This window comes from Pteronotus mesoamericanus, unplaced genomic scaffold (genome assembly GCF_021234165.1).
Source record: "Pteronotus mesoamericanus isolate MK-2021 breed Mesoamerican mustached bat unplaced genomic scaffold, CSHL_Meso_final contig_98, whole genome shotgun sequence".
Lineage (NCBI taxonomy): Eukaryota > Metazoa > Chordata > Mammalia > Chiroptera > Mormoopidae > Pteronotus > Pteronotus mesoamericanus.
Genome location: NW_026555295.1, coordinates 8,561,482 through 8,578,995, shown reverse-complemented (window position 1 = coordinate 8,578,995; position 17,514 = coordinate 8,561,482). Strand labels below are relative to the sequence as shown.

Here is a 17,514-nt window from a genome sequence, read left to right as displayed (position 1 = left end):
ATGGAAGGTGGTTAAAGTGAGGGAAGAGATTACTCTAATTTTACACTATTCATGGTGAGACATGCTTGATCAGGGTACAGACAACGATAATGTTTAAAACCACTGAAACAACATGTTAGTTAAAAGTCCTTTTTGTATAATTAAGATCTGCTATTTATGTGTACACGTTTATTTGTAGAAGACATCGCAACACAACAGTACTTATTCTTGGAAAAAGGAATTAGGATTGTAAAGTATAGGGAGCCTTTCATTTTATTTTGTATCTTTCTGTAAATGTTAACTTTTTAAACAGCATATATATTATTTTGATATTTTTATATAAATGGAAATTTATCAAGGGTGATGAACATATTAATTTGGCCATTTCCCCCTCAATATTTGTTTTAAAAAAAAGTACTTAGGGTTAAGGAAATCAACAGGTAAATGTGAATCCATCCCACCCCCCTTCTTATATAGGTTATTCAAGAGTATCTGAGGTAACAGAATGTGTGTGTGTGTGTGGGGGGGGTGTGCTGGCAATAAATTAATCTGCCTTTTGAAACCAAATATTTAATATTTTCATTAAACTGCATCAATACAATTTCAAGTAAATGCAAACTGGAAGACCAAGCCCAGGAATTCATAGAGGAAACAATATTTGAAACATCAGTAACCTTCCTTCCATTCCAGCTGCATTATTCGTGGCCATGATGTTGCCAGCCCAGCAGCATTATCCAGATTACCGAGTGTTTACCTGACAAGAGAAAAACATGAGTTTAAAAATTCTGTAATAGAATTTTAAGGATGGAAGACATTTTAGGCAATTATCCAAATCAACCCACTGTTACAAGTGAGAAAAAACTGTAGAAGTATGAACTATGTTCACCCTAATGACTAGCAATTATTTATACTACTACCCTATCACTTTCTTCAAAAAAATGTAATTTCTGACCTTGCAGGAAAATTCATAATCTATACATACTTACCACATCATCAATTTTAAGGATGCTCCGGACAGTTTCAGTTGCTAGAGTCAGTGCACTAACTGAAACCAACAGAGGTTGGACAACCAGTTCCTCCAAAATGTTGGAAATACCACCCTGCAAATTAGCACAAGTTGCTTTTAGTGTTTGTAATTATACCCATTATCAACTACACTGTTACCAGTATGACTCAAGGCCTTTTCAAATGCAGTTTTCCCTTGGTCTAGTCAAGAATAAGATATTTTCTACTAAGTAAACTCTCCTCTACACTATACATTGTTATTTCAACTAAAATTTGGAAAAAAATAAACTAACGCTGAATTCTCCCAATCCTAACTCTGAAATGTCCACATATTTTAATTTAAAAATATCCTGGCAAAAATTAGGTAGGGATCAGAGCGATTAAAAATTACAAGATTTTGCCCTGGCTGGTGTGGCTCAGCGGACTGACTGCTAGCCTGTGAACTAAACGGTCGTGGATTTGAGTCCCAGTCAGGGCATATGCCTGGGTTGCAGGCCAGGTCCCCAGTTGGAGGGGGCATCAGAGGCAACCACACAATGATTTTCCTCCCCCCCCTTCCCCTCTCTAAAAATAAATAAAATCTAAGAATAAAAAAATATATATACAAGATTGTTAATGCTCAAATCATTTCTGAATCCTAATTTTAACTTTGGCCAAGTCTGATCTGCTCTGCTTTTGCATCTCTCTCAAATCTCACTTTTAAATTCTTACTGCCACTATCCTTGTTCCCTTCTCCTAAGAATTACTGCTGATGACCATAACAAGCAAACCGGTCTCCTGTGTTAAGGTCTAAAAATACTTTTTATCATCTTAGCCTCTTGGTTAAAAAAACTTTAGTGGCTTCCAACCCATACCCGCCCCAATGAAAAGGTAGGGCCTTTTCATTTTAGGTTTTTATCTGATCCTTCCAACCTTAAAGTCCACAATATCACCAACATATAATCTCTGCTCTAGAGAAAACCAGAACTTCTTGGACTCTCTTACCTATAAACTATTTGCTCCTCCATCTGAAACTTCATGCCCTACCAATGAAAGCTGCATTTTCATAAAGCTTTCACTAAAACCAGGTAGTGGCCTACTTTGGAGTTCTGTACTATTCAAAAAATGCCTCCTTGAACTGTCCGTTTTTCCATTATTATGTTTCCTCAATAGAGATATTAACAGCCCTGGCTGGTGTCGCTCAGTGGACTGAGTGCTGGCCTGCAAACTGGAAGGTCGCCAGTTTGACTCCCAGTCAGGAACATGCCTGGGTTGCAAGCCAGGCCCCCAGTTGGGGGTGTGCGAGAGGCAACTTGATTGATGTCTCTCTTGCACACTGATGTTTCTCTCCCTCTCTCTCCCTTCCCCTCTAAAAATAAATTTTAAAAACTTAAAAAAAAAAAAAAAATCAATACAACATTAATACAAAGGGGAAATTATTACTGCTCTACATGTTTACTTTAGATGACTACATCAGGCTGGTGGTCACAATAGCAGCAATGGTTAGTATCTAGTGTTCATACCAGGCATATTTTAACAGTTTTCTTGTAATACCTTTAATCCTCACAACTGGCTCATGAGAGAGATATTGTCTGTTTTTACAACTGAAAAAACTGAAGCATAGATTATGTAATTTGCCAAAAACCAGTCAATAATAAGTTGGCAGAGCTAGTGAATAAAATACCTTTCACTTGAGGCATCATCTTTATTTTCACTCAATGGCATATATTAATTGTCCTCCAAGCCTTATGTTTAAATCCAAGGTAACTTTTACTTTCAAAGCTTTTCACTCAATAGACAATTACAAAACTTTACTATTATTTTTTTAGATTTTATTTATTTTTAGAGAGGGGAAGGGAGGGAGAAATATTAATGTGTGCTTGCCTCTTATGCGTCCCCTATTGGGAACCTGGCTCACAACCCAGGCATGTGCCCTGATAGGGAATCGAACCAGTGACCCTTTGGTTCTCAGGCTGGTCACTCAATCCACTGAACCACACCAACCAGGGCCGAAACTTTAAAAAATTTTATAAGCATCAACATTTTCTGCAATAATTAAAGGTTAAATAAAAAATTACCTTTCGGACATTAATGCCTGTAGTTTTTTCTCCCTGGGCATGCCGGTTTCTTAACTCTGTTACTGTAGAAATAGGATTCAGCCCAGCATTTTCAGCTAGTGTAGATGGAATGACCTCCATAGCATCTGCAAAAGCACGAACGCAGTAGGATTCCATACCACTCAATGTGCGTGAGTATTCCGTTAACCGTAGGGCCAACTCTATTTCTGGAGCACCACCTCCTGCAATAAGAGCTCTGAAATTCACAAATATTTTTTAGCTTATTTTATCCAAGAAAAAGCCATTCAAAATAATTTAGCATTCATACCATTAAAAGTCAAAATACAAAAGTTTTAATGTTCTAAATGTTACTTAGCAATTTATATTACCTCTTCTTCACTAAACAGCGAATGACACATAGGGCATCATGAATAGAGCGCTCAGCTTCTTCAATAACCAATTTGTTAGATCCACGAACAACAATTGTAACTGTTTTTCCAGGGCTTGTACAGCCTGTAATCTTTAGTAAACAAATTTCAAATTAGGTTTGGGATAAGGATTAAAACAAACAAACAAATGAAACAAACAAAACCCAGGCAAATTAAGCTTAATTACAACACTGTTACCTTGAGCAGTTTGCCAGAACCATCTAAATTGACCTCCTCAGCTAACTCAGCTGATCCTAGCATGTCAGCAGTGAACTGGTCAATATGAGCAACTGGCTTGGTTCCAATTGTCTAGGAAAAATTGTCAAATCCACAAATTAAAACATTTGATTACTAGATATTTTCACACATATTGATGTCAAGAGTATTTTACCTTACAAATGAATTCAATATCTTCTCTTTCAATATCCTTAACCACCATAATCTTCATTTTGTTCAGGAAATGTAATGCAAGATCACTAAGAGCATCTCTAAAATACAAAATCAGTCAGTGTGTCAATGCTAGGCTAAAAAAACTGCTGTTCAAACACATCTTAAGATTTTCATTATTTTACTGTTAAGTGACCAATGACTCAAATTATAAGCTCAAAATTCTTTTTAAAATACATTTTTAAAATATTCATTTAGTTCTAGAGAGAGGGGAAGGGAGGGAGAAACACTGACGTGAAAGAGAAACATAGATCAGTTGCCTCTTATATGTGCCCAGCAGGGGACCAAATCTACAACCAGGAATTGAACTGCTGACCTTCTGCTTTGTGGGACAACTTTTAATCAAATGGTACTCAAAATTCTTAAATTAAGATTTCGAATGGATAGTGTAAAAACATACTCAAATAACACTATTTGTAAAACACCAAGATAATTATGTCATAAAAAAAAAATACTAAGTATCTCTGATAATTAGAACGTTATCGAGTCCTAACTGGAGAGCTCAGTTGGTCCCAATACACAAAGGCTGCAGGTTCAATCCCTGGTCAGGGCACACACAAGGAGAAACCAATGAATGTATAAATAAGCAAAACAACAAATTGATGTTTCTCTTGTCCTCCCTGAAAAGCAACTTGAAAGATTTAAAACTTTACTGATACTTCCTTAGAATGTTCTAAGTATGATTAATTCAAGGCCATAAATTTTTATCTTCCCACAAATTACCTGGAATGATCCTGATAACCCTGTGATACCAGATGGGGGAATATTATCTGTTACAGAGAAGCTGACTGAATTTTGAAAGCAATTTACTCAAGGTTACTACCTATTATACAAGAACCACATATTCCAAGTCTTCATCAGAGTTTCTAGATAAAATGAGTATCCAGTCACTTTCTGGCATAACGTATGTACATGTACATGGGAATGTGTCAACATATTAGAAAACACTGAAAAACAAAGCACTCCATTTACTTGGTATTTAGGACCTTGGTCTAGAAGAGTATACATCCCACATTTAAATTGTAACAATGACCCTGGCTGGTGTGACACAGTGGGTTGAGTGAGGGCCTGTGAAGCAAAGGGTCACTGGTTCAATTCCCAGTCAGGACACATGCCTGGGCTGTGAGCCAGGTCCCCAGTAGGAGGCATGAAAGAGGCAAGCACACATTAATATTTCTCCCTCTCTTTCCTTCTCTAAAAATAAGTAAATAAAATCATTGAAAAAAATTATCACAATGGGAAAACTATTTTTTAAAAGATTTTATTTATTTATTTATTTATTTATTTATTTATTTATTTATTTAGAGAAGGGAAGAGAGAACGAGAGGGAGAGAAACATCAATGTGTGGGTTGCATTTTGTGTGCTCCCCTGCTGGGGACCTGGTCTGCAACCCGGGCATGTGTCCTGACTGGGAATCAAACTGGCAACACTTTGGTTCAAAAGCCAGTGCTCGATCCACTAAGCCACGCCAGCTAGGGCAAGATAACCCACTTTACAGGGTTATCATTATGCCCCAAAATGCAGATTCACTAGCTGTCTAGCTGTTTACCCACCTTAAACAGTTCTTTAAAAATTGCTAAAGGGTCCAAATAAATAGATAAAATAAAAATAACTAAAGGGAACCAAAATCAATTTTTATTAAAGGTGAACAAAATAAATAGCCCCACACCTGAGAATAGACTTCTGTATAAGAAGGACATTACAACCCGTTTTTTTAATTTGCTTCACCAAGTTTAGAATATAGGCTCTCTCCTCTCGTAGCACTCGGTCCATCTGGACATAGTCAGAAACTACTATCTGATTATCCATCTGTTTAGAAAAAGAACATATTAATAACCTGCACATAGGAATTCTAAAGTGAAAAGCTTTAAATGAAAATATTACAGTATAAATCCAACCAAAATCATTCCAAATATTGTATGTAAACATGCATAGAAAAGGTCTGGGAAGCTGAATATACACCAACCTTAATACAGGTCTTATGTTGATCTATACCCTTGTGTCATTCATATACAGGGTCAAGCAAAAATAATGCCTTTTTATTACAAAGTTCTTTATTACAAAATCATAAGCACATAATTCTCTAACATAACAGTATCACACTCAAGCACACCATATGACATTTTAGGTGAAATGTTCAAATTAAAACTACAAATTATTACAACCATATTACTACCCTACCAACCACACTCAAGCAGGCGTTAATTATGCCAGACAGTGAGTGTGTGTGTGTGTGCACGCATGTGTGTGTATGTGTATAGGACCCTTCCAAACCTGGAATTTGAAAAATTGTGCACTTTTTCTTATATGTTTAAACTTCAGTCACCTTCAAAGTACTCTCCACTTGATGCAATACACCCCTCGAAACATTTTTTCCACTGCTCCAAAGTTTTTGAACTCATTGATTTTGATGCCTTTTAGTGCTTCTGCCATTTTTTGTTTCACCTCTTCCACACAGGTAAAGCATTTCCCTTTAAGAACATTTTCATCCAGGGAAAAAAAAAAGTCGCTTGGGCAGAGACTGGGCAAACGGAGAGCGAGGCATGAGGGTCATGCTGTTTTTGGTCAAACACTGCTGAACACTCAGTGTGGTGTGGGCAGGTGCACTCGTAAATCACCATCATAATAAAATAGGCAAATGCATTCAAAGTCTTTAAAAAAAAAAAATACAACTCACTGAGGGTGAACACAGCCTCTCACAACGCCAGCTGGTACACTGATACAGATGGGTTCCTAGGACACTCTCCTAGCTGGAGAAGCCTGTACTACAAGGGGCTTGCCCTTCAGAAGATAATTCCAGTCTTTTGGGGTTCCCTCCACGTACATGTATTTATGCATGTACATTTTGATCATCAAAAAATGTACAAAATTATCCTGTTTTGTGAATATTCCAATTCTCTTTATACAAACATATTACTGAAATAATTTCACTTGCATCCTTGTTACTCTACCACTTGTTATTTCTTCAGGGTATGGACATTAAAGTGGCTTAAAGTGTCATTTGTACAAATGTAGGAAAAAGGTCTGGCTGCTACTGTGAAGGTTTCTCTTCTCAGGAAACTAGAAAGGATCTACAAATTCCACCTACACCGTACCCTTTACATAACCTATTTTTATTATTTCATATTTATCCTTATTGTATGTCTCCATCTATGAAGTAAAGCAATGCTCAATTTTCATGACTAGACAATTCATGCTATAGATTTTGTCATGCTTTGGTATATGATAATTTCTACTTTTCAGTTTTACTAATTCTTTTGAGATATCTGTTTTATCACTTATATCAGTATTTCCTATTTTTATAATAATGAATACAAAGTCTGTTATTAGAAAGTTAAACACAAAGAACGAACTTCATCTGGTTCTACTTACATCTGTTTTGGGAGCAGATAAGCAAAACTGAATAAGCCCAATCTTTGCCTTTTCAACTCTGGTTATACCGGAATTTGCCACCTTTTGCGTGAGAACCAGCCCTTCCACCAACTCACAGTCATCGATTGTCCCACTATAAGAAAAGGAAGCAAGCAGATAGTTAACAGGGAGTAGAAGTCTGTGTGTTTAATAGATGTCTAACAGATTAAAAATCATCAGTGCAAAAATGTGCTTCAGCCTCACTCACATTTATTAGTGCCCCATTCCTGAACCTCTTTGATCACTCTACTGCCCTGCCATCGTAAGATAATACAAATTCTTGAGATTCCCAGATTAATACAAGATCTCATGAAAATAAAAAAAAGAAAGCTTTGTGACTTTCACCTAGGTATTTTTCATTTCAAGTTATATTTACTTTTGGCAGTAATTTATTTTCAAAATTAATTTTTATTCACTAAAGTTATAAATAGATATGCTTACCCAAGTTTCTTAACTATTTTAATATCTCTAAGATCTACACTGGTAGCTGCAGCTGGGTCAATCACTTTCATCACTGCATTTACACTCATTGGAGAAAGCAGGCTTGAATATTGAGAGACAACCTAGAATTAAAAAAAACAAAACAACACAATACAACAGCTTCACCATAGAAAATGTTCTGATTCTTTACTGACAAAGATATTCAAAAAGTAATCTCGCCCTGATTGGTGTAGCTCAGTTGGCTGGGCGTCATCCTGCAAAGTGAAAGGTCACCCACCAGCTTGATTCTCAGTCAGGGCAAATGCCTAAGTTGCGAGTTTAGTCCCTGGAGGGTGCCTGCAGGAGGCAACTGATCTGTGTTTCTCTCCCTCTCTTTCTCCCTCCCTTCCCTTCTCTTTAGGAATAAACACAATTTTTAAAAATAGAGAGAAGTAATCAGTTTTTTAGGGGTGGCAGGGAGGCAAAGTAGGGAGTATATGAGAAAACATTTCACACAAACTGTCTTTTCAACTCAGGTGTCAGCCACCAAGGGCACAAAATAAAAATATGTATTGTTGGCCCTTTCTGGGTAGCTCACTTAGTTAAAGCATCGTCCAGGTATGCCAAGGTTGGGGGTTCTATTTCTAGTCAGGGCACGTGTAAGAAGCAACTAATGCATGCTTAAGTGGAAGAACAAATCGATGTTTCTTTTCCCAATCAATTTTTTTAAAATGTGTATTTGCTTTCCCTTTTTATTAATATAGTAGACAGGACTGTCAAGATTACTAACAACTCTACAGGAAATCCAAAATAGAAAATTAATTTTATGTGGAGGTTTCCTATCTAAAATGAATTTGTGGTCAGATGCTATATATGAGCACCCCTAATACTGAGGTGTTGGTAAAAAGAGCCAGTGACTAACATTTATTGCGAACTATCATATGCCAGGCAGTAGTCTTAGCACTTTACATCCATATATTCATTCAACCTTCAGATGAAGAAATTGAAATAGTCAACTAACAGCTTAGTTAAGTGATGGAGCCAGCACTGAACTATATGGCCAATGCATGTAACCATTATACTATTCTGTCTGTATTACTTCTGGGGACATTCAAGAATATCATCTAGCTCTCCATTTAATATTTGAGAAAAAAATGTATCGCTAGAATGCTGACAAAAAGGAGAAAGAATGAATGCATGCGTGACACAGGACATGACTGTACACAGAAAGGACATAGTTTACCAAGAAATTTAAAAGAACATCACTGCTTTAAGATTGATAACTAAGAAAAGCAACATAGATGTTAGTTAAGAGATGCATTATGGATGGGCAACTCTTTCCTGATGCAAATCTCAGCTCTACATCTTATTTGTGGGTCTTAGATGAGTTATTTAACTTTCCTAGACCTATTTTTCCATCTGTTAAATGGGGATACAATTTATCCGAAAACCCTGAAGGAGTAATTTCACTTGAATCAGTTATACAAATTACTTTAGTTACCTATTCACTCTTGAGACTTAATATTTAACAGTACAGCATCAACTAAACATCACAGCATAAGAGCTACAGTTCTTAACAAACCTTAAGCTGTAATTTTATAATGATCCATTAGTGTTTGTCTCACCTTTGAGTTCAATGAAGTGGTTGCACTATTTAACAAAGTTTCTCTGTCACTCAGTTCCACAGGTCGAGACATGTCAGTCAAGATTTCAATACCCTTTTCCAAAGCCTTCTGGAATGACTCGGAAATGATAGTTGGGTGAATCCCTGTCATTTGTGGAAATCGAGTTACTTAATTATAACAGGTAAACTAACATTTGACACACTTAAAAATTTTCTATTCACTAAAATTTCAAAGCAGTCATAAGTTTTATTTTATCTTATTTAATTTTTAGTTTTTATTATTTATGTTATTACAGCTGTTTCTGCTTTTTCTCCCTTTCCCTATTTCTACCTAGCCTCATTCTCTCCCTAAGTCAATCCCCATCTCGTTTTCAACGATAAATTAACTTATGCTTCCATTATATAATGCTTTGAATAACCCTAACTGTTTTAACTATGGTGAATAATTTACTTCCATTTAATTTAAAACAAATCAGTTACATACATGTCCTAGTTAAAAGTGAAAACAAATTTTATACTTCAAAAAGAAACTTGGCAAACAAGAGGAAATAAACCCTAATTCATATAACATAGCATAATTTAATCTAAAAATTCCTAGTAAAAAGATTATTCCAAATTAAATCTCACATTACTTACTAACTTTTTGCCTTTATACAGTAATAAAGTATATTCTGTGTTCTACCTACCTTTCTGAAGAAGCTTGGTACAGGAATCTAAGAGAGAGCCAGCAATGATGACCACCGATGTGGTGCCATCTCCTGCTTCTATATCTTGTGCCTTAGACAACTCCACCAGCTAAGAGAACAGAACACATTAAGTTGTCCAATGAGAAATGGTAAGAATCCACTAACAACTAACTCAAATATAAAACAAATGGCCTTCATATCAGTGCCACAATTTGATTATCAACACTACAAGATTCGACATAATTCTGGACTTTTGTTGTCTACCTTGGATTTCACTTTAAAATGATTACCGATATATTTGTGGCATTAAATGTTCTACTCCATAAGAAGCTATATTATGATTTCTTGTTCACATTGTGGGTTGTAAATTATTTGCTTCCAAGCTACTTAAAAGTGTCTGTCAGAAAGCATAAATAATGTTTAACCATAGTTACCCTGTAACCTTGGAAGCTACACAACAGAGGAATTCCAGGATGAGAGTACAGTGTCAGTCTGGAGTCCTTTGCCAAGTTTATCTGAACTGACCCTATATAAGCATAACCTGATTCATTTAGAAAGTCATTTTTACATAATTAAAAGGGACTTTTTAATAGATAGAAATTTCTTTTTGCTGACATGGAGGCCGCTCACTTAACACTAAAATCATCATGCTTCTTAGATGAATTGGCAGTTGTGGTTAATAAACATCATTCTAAGTTTAGGCACATGATTTTGCACACAATTAAAATTATTTTGCTGTCGTCCATCTAATACTCATTAAACTAATTAATTTATACAACCCTGTATTATCTCCTCTTTCATCAAGTGTATGGCACATTCCTATTCACAAGCATAGGCACCCTGCACTGAAGAGCACAATACTGGGCACAAAATGTATCCTAAAAATATGCCTGTTCTGCCTAACAAGACAAAAATCACAATGCTTAAATTGTATCACGTGATCAAATAAAACTTTTAACTGTTTACCAAATATCAAACTATGCACTTAAAAATAACACCTCACCTAAAATTATACTTACCATTCTAGCTGCTGGATGCAACACTTGCATTTGTTTCAGAATGGTGGCACCATCATTTGTAATGGTCACATCGCCTTTCCCATCTTGAATCTGTAAAGTTTTTATTTTTTAAAAAAGCTGTGATTTCAAAATTGTTGTCTTTACCTCGCATTACTGTAACACCCTAAAAGCTCTACTAATTTTAGTACTTCTCATAGAGAAGTTATGTTTGCATAACTTACAACTGTGTTTAATTTCAAACTTTGTACTAACAATCATATTATTAGTATAATGATTTAAGAATATGCATAATAGTCCAACTTTACATGTGAAATACTGGCTCTGTTCCAACTATATTTTATTTGTGAAGAGAAAGAAGGAATCTAGACACAAACAGGTAGAAACAATACTATAAAGAATCACCATCATTCCTGGGTTCAGAGCAGTAACAATAATGCCATGCATTCCTTGAAAATACAGCACCATAAATGTGCTCAAGCCCTTATACATAGCTTTACTGTACTTTCTAACACCGCAACAGGTAACTACTTTTGCATACATACTTTTATTGTTTAAAAAGCATTAAACAAATTATGAATTATAGTTAGGTCCTGTTCCCTTCCTCCCAAGTAATCTATCACTCTTCTGAACTCTCAAAGTTCCTAACGCTATCTACTTCTAACACAGCACATCTTAACCCTCCATAAAGATCTTGCAGTGTGGACAGCAGCATTCAGTAAGTAATGAATGATTTCGTTTTTACCATTTTATCCATTCCTTTTGGTCCAAGGCTTGTTCTAATAGCATCAGCAACAGCTGTAACGGAAGAAAAAAGAAATCAAGACTCTTTAAAGAACAAGATTATTTCTCATTTTGTCCTCATTGGGATACGGGGTAGAACAGTTCATTATGTCTACTAAAGAAAATTCATTTTTTAATAATAATCTGTAAATAACTTACCCCTTTGTTTGACATACAATTGTTTTGCTGTTAAAGTCAATATACACAGTTCTTATACTTTGCTTAATGCAGAATTTTGAGTATTTACTTAATCTTCCTTTAAATATCAAAATCATACTATCTAGCTCTGAATGCCTGTATTCTTTTTAGCATTCTTTAAAATAAGACAAGTTGCAAGAAGAAGGCTAGACCTTCTATCATACTACATAATTATTTGTCTGATACATCCCTCCAAACAAAACAAAACAAACCCCAAACATTAACTAAAAAAAAACCTAGCCTTGGCTGGTGTGGCTCAGTAGATTGAGTGCCAGCCTGCAAACAAAAGAGTCACCGGTTCAATTCCCACTCAGGGCACACAGCTGATTGCAGACCAGGTCCCTAGTTTGGGGCATGTGAGAGGCAACCACACATTGATGTTTCTTTCCCTCTCTTTGAAAATAAATACATAAAATCTTGAAAAAATAAGTGAGCAAGCCCTGGCTGGTGTGGCTCAGTGGATTAAGCCCTGGCCTGCAAACCAAATGGTCTCCTGTTGGATTCCCAGTCAGGGCACATGCCTGGGTTGTGGGCCAGGTCCCCAACAAGGGGCATGCAAGAGGCAACCACACACTGATGTTTTTTCTCTCTTCCTTCCCCCTATAAAAATTTAAAAAAAATTTTTTTTAAGTAAATAAATTCAACAATTAAAATCAGAGCTTGCAGCCATCATCGGTGTTATTAAACACCTCTAGGTACACAGTCTACCATTCCAGAGTTACTTATTTTTATTATCTGTCCATGACAATGTTTGCATTTCATTAGTCCACCTACTATTTTCTAAGAGAAATCAAGTATTGATGAACCTTACTTGACCCCCTGTCTTTGACAAAGTCAGGACAACAGATTAAATCTTCTTTCTCACATACCATCTTAACTCCATACACACAGGGTTAATATTGTACCCTAATAGTATCTGTGTACTCCACAATTGCATAATGCTCGCCCTGCCCCATTTATGTAAACAATAATACATACTTTAAAAAGCTTAAGAGCTTTTCTACCTGACTATTTCATAGTTTCGGGCTGCTGTTCCTAATTATCCAGTCCATGGTATGTATTACCCTTCCAGGCAATTTTAGTGGACTCTTATGGCTATGATTCTGTAAGCAAACCAATTCATTTTGATAATGCCCTTAACATTGCCAGGCAACATCAGTGTGTGGTTGGTCCCCAGTCAGGGCCCGGTCAAGAGGCAACCAACTGATGTTTCTCTCCTTCCCTTCCTCTCTAAAAATGGATAAAGTTGAAGGGGGCGGGGGAAGCCCTTAATCTACATAAAGATATCAGAAAAATACACATTATCCAAAAAATAAAAAGGTTTTAGACAGCTTGCATCTCCCAGAATGTCTGAGGTTTAACATACAGTGTGGCAGAGTACACTCTGTTAAATGACTCATACTGAACTATTACTACTACGTGTGTGTGTTTGTGTAATTTTTCACATCAACGAATGATGGTACTATTATTTCTTTTTTGGTAACATCAAAATAAAAAAACAATGCAAATGGTAGCAGCTCTTCTCAGTTTGCAAAATTTTGTCTGATTTCAAAGACTGTCATTTTGCTCTGAGTCCTCCTTGCATAGGTGGTCTCTCCTTCCTACTTGCATACACCTCCTCCCTTGTCCAGTTTCCATTCTGTTCACTGCTGTTTCAAAGGTCACCTCAGTACACTTTCCATCCTGTACTTTTCGTTGAAAATCTATCATATAGCTCCTTTAAACCTCCAGATGACCCCAGAGTTTACCTAACATCCTGTTTCTAATAAATCTAAGCTTCCACTATGCTCCCTAGATGGCTACCTACCCAATCTTTATTTCCAGGAATATTGTCTCCTGAGTTTCCAAATGACTCCCTAGTCATTCTGACCTCTCTGGTCATTCCGACCTCTCCAGTTCATTAGGCCCAAACTTGAACCTATTCTCTTTTTCCACCATCTTTCCTCCAGTGTACAGTAAGACTTCACTTAAAATCACTGACACATCCTTCGAACTGCAGCCAAATGACATATAATGAAACCAGTTTTACCACAGGATAATTAAGACATACAAAAGTTCCTAGGGCATCTTATTAAAAATACAAAGAAACCATGTTGAACAGAAAGACATTATTTGAGGACCTGCTGTACCTATTTCTTTTAGCATGTCACATCCTCAGTCACTTGGGATGATCTCAAATATTTCTAAGACTGCATTTTATATATGGGACTGTTTATAGGCTTTCTTATTCAATCCCCACAGCAACCCTACAAGTTAGCTATTTACTCATTCTACTAAAAAATTATCTCTAGCAGGGTAGTTATGCCAAATCCTTTCCAGGACACTAGGCCCTTCAAGATTTGGCCCCAATCTAGCCCTCCAATCTCACCTTCACGCTCATTTTCTCATCTGAATGAAATACTCATTGTACTCAATACACAGTCAAGACTTCTAAAAGCCTTTGTTTTCACCTTTCGTTCCAGACTCTGTATGAGCTAGATTCCTTTTAATCCTCAACAACTCTACAAAAAAGCTAACATTTTCCTCCTCAATTTTATGGTAAGTATACCTTGGCTACAGGTTAAAGGTTACAAAGCCCACGAAGTAATGGCCAGAGAATAAAACTCGGTTATTGATTTCCACCATGCGCTAAAATGTTGTACAAAACCAACAAACAAAACCTCAACTCCAGCAAACTGTCCATGTTTCTTGATTTGCTTATGTTTAATTGCACATATAAAGAGAACATAAAAGCATAATATGGCTTTCCACAATTACTCTCAAACAAACCTGGTCCTCACAGCCCAATACAAAGGATCGCACCCCAAGTTAGGCATTAAGAGTTTATCCAATTCGGTTCACCAGTTGTGCGAGGGAAGCTTATTTAAATGGCTATTTTACAAGATCAAGAGAACGTAAAAGTATCGTGCAAACATTTTACTAGTGGAACCGATAAGCAACAGGATTTAACTGTCATAACCCAAGGGACCGCTGCAGGCGGGCGTTGCCCACTTTAAGTGTAGTGAGTGACCATGAAGAAAAATTGTGAGCGACTAGGACCCAGAATGGGGCAAATCCAATACCCTCCATATTCGGGGTCAAGAATTATCGACAGAAAATAAGGGTCCCTCCACAAAGCTTCTTCTATTTAAAGACAAGAGGAGAAGCATCCGGAGGGGAAAAAAAAATGAGCCATGCCCACCCAAGACCAGGGTGAGAATGCAGGACTAGACCCAGTAGGGCCGCTGGTCAGGCCCAGGGAGTGATACCTTTGGCCGCGGAGATGTTGCTGAAGCGGATCTGGGCCGGCTTATCGCGGTCCTTATAAGCGCTTTTGTTGCGGCCACCGGCAGCCCCGGCAGGCGCCCCGCTCCGGGGTGCCACGTTCTCGGGCATGGCTAGCAGGACTGGCTCTGCCTGGGCTCAGGAAGAACGGATGGACGCGGATTCCAGCCGGCTGCTGTGTAAGAGTACGCGATCAACGCCTTCACGAACCTTCCAGAAAGCGGCGCCGGTTAGGGGGGCGGGGGTGAGAGAAGGAAGAGGAGGTGGAAAAGAGGACCTGCCTTACGGCTTGGCGCTGGCATGACGTAAAGACTGTCTGCAGCGTGCCGGTTGAGGAGGACGGCGCAGGGAAATCTGGGGCTCGCTGGGACTATTGGCCGGGAACACTGATGTTCCAGGTCGGGCGGAGGCGGGGAGGGCTCTTGCGAGGTGGAAAGGGCAACCCACTATTTTGAAGTTTGGAATATTTTGAAGGCGGGAGTTGGGACACCCACATCTCCCACTTCCGGTCCCGACGCTGAGGTCCCTTTACTAGTTGTGGCTGAGCCCTCTGCTGTCAGGCCGTGTATTTTTGTATCTTACTTATTTTTGAAAGGGACTCAGAATTCTGAGAGAGGTTTGGGAGGTGTATCTGGTTTCCTTCGCTTGAAGTGTTGGGGTTAATTGTCTCCCACTGATTGATACCAAATGGTAGTTATAGTTTTAAATACACCCTTGTTAAATACTGGAGAATCTTTAAAAAAAAATTTTTGTTCTTGTTGTTGCTTAGAGAGAAACAGCGATTTGTTGTTCCACTTATTTATGCATTCTTTGGTTGAGTCTTGTCTGTGCCCTGTTGCAGGATCAGACCTGCAACTTTGGTGTACGTGTACTAGGGAATCTTAAAAGTTTTGAAGCTGTGGTGGTTTGCCAAAGTGGGACTGTCTTGGTAGTTAGTGTAATGCCTTGGTTTTACACTAGGTTCTTTTTTATTTTACTTTTTTAAAAAGATTGCTCTCCTACATGCTGAATCTACAAGCCAGGTGTCTCCCCGACCAGGAATTGAACCGGTGACCCCTCCCTTTGCAGAGCTATGCCCAACTAACTGAGCCACACCAGTCAGATCTAACACTTCTTTCTTGGACATAACAAAGTCACTGACTTTCAGGGAGCCTATGAAATATCTCTTCCTTTTGTTTTGCCCTCTCATGCCTCATCCACAGCCTGCTAATTTTACCTTTTTTATATCAAGAATCTCATAATCACGTGAGTGCTGCTGCCTTAGGCCCACATTATCATCTATTTGATTACTGTGATGGTTTAGCTTTTGACTTCTTCCCCCAACTCTTCCACTACGTTTTCCCCTCTGCCAGCGCAAAGGAATCTTTTAAAAACTCAAATCTGATGTTATTACTCGCCTGCTTAAAACCTTTCAGTAACTCTTTAATGACCCGAGTATGAAAATAAGACATTATGTGTAAAATATGACCCAGACCCTGGTTAGTTTCTCAGGTTAATAACCCTATACCCCTGAAAACAGTTCCACATATGTTACTGTAGGGCAGGAAAATACCTTTTTTTCTTCTATCCTTCTAGGTTCTTGCCTCGCACCCTGTAAGAAAAGACATACTAACAAGAGAAAAGCATACAGATTTATTTAATACAAGGTTTATGTGACATGTGAGCCTTGAAAAGGAAATGCACACCTGAAAAATGGTTAAACCTCAGCGTTTTTATGCTAGACTTGGTGAGTGGAAAGTTGTGGGGAAAATATGATAGGACACAGATAGGAGCTAAAAGTAGTAATCTGGAAAAACTTAGGCCTGTTTGTTCAGATTACTCTTGGCATCCTGCGCCTTTGGAGATAAGAATGCTTTGGGAATAGAAAGGGCACTTTTCATGTGAGGGTCTTAATGACCTGCTTCAGGAGAGAAGGGGGAGGTCAAAGAGTTCTTGCACTTGTCATTTCTAAAATTTTGTTTCTTGTGCTCCTTCAAATACTTAATATGACACAGTGCCATATTTTGGGTAGTGTTTCTAAACCCTGTCATAGTGTACCTCAACACAGTACTGTTTTTAATGTCCCTATACTTAGGGACATGCTGTTTACTCTGCAACAGTACTTATTTTTATTTGTCCAATTATTTGTTTTGCAACCTCAGGAGTGTCCTGGGTGAAATCTGAATCCAGCATAACCCCCACCCCCTTCCTACAAGCAGAGCAGGGTGAGACCATTC

At 37.7% G+C, this 17,514-nt stretch overlaps 1 protein-coding gene across 1 annotated transcript; it reads right to left on the bottom strand.

The window, feature by feature from the left end:
* Window positions 1–533: 533 nt before the first annotated feature.
* On the bottom strand, window positions 534–15,552 carry CCT4 (chaperonin containing TCP1 subunit 4). The gene is made up of 14 exons (XM_054586920.1): window positions 15,283–15,552; window positions 11,799–11,851; window positions 11,057–11,146; window positions 10,038–10,146; window positions 9,353–9,495; window positions 7,749–7,870; window positions 7,269–7,401; window positions 5,566–5,705; window positions 3,840–3,936; window positions 3,647–3,757; window positions 3,410–3,540; window positions 3,042–3,276; window positions 966–1,079; window positions 534–733 (listed from the first exon to the last, which is right to left on the bottom strand). The coding sequence occupies exons 1-14, from the start codon at window positions 15,407–15,409 to the stop codon at window positions 719–721; spliced, it is 1,620 nt and encodes a 539-aa protein (XP_054442895.1). The 5' UTR covers window positions 15,410–15,552; the 3' UTR covers window positions 534–718.
* Between the last annotated feature and the right edge of the window lie 1,962 nt (window positions 15,553–17,514).

Bases quoted from the DNA above. Each gene is read 5' to 3' on its own strand.
- CCT4 (XM_054586920.1), bottom strand. From the start codon at position 15,409: ATGCCCGAGAACGTGGCACCCCGGAGCGGGGCGCCTGCCGGGGCTGCC. The intron at 11,852-15,282 runs GTATCACTCCCT...CTTCCGTTACAG, and splicing joins CAACATCTCCGCGGCCAAAG to CTGTTGCTGATGCTATTAGA. The intron at 3,541-3,646 runs GTAACAGTGTTG...TGTTTACTAAAG, and splicing joins GTTCTGGCAAACTGCTCAAG to ATTACAGGCTGTACAAGCCC.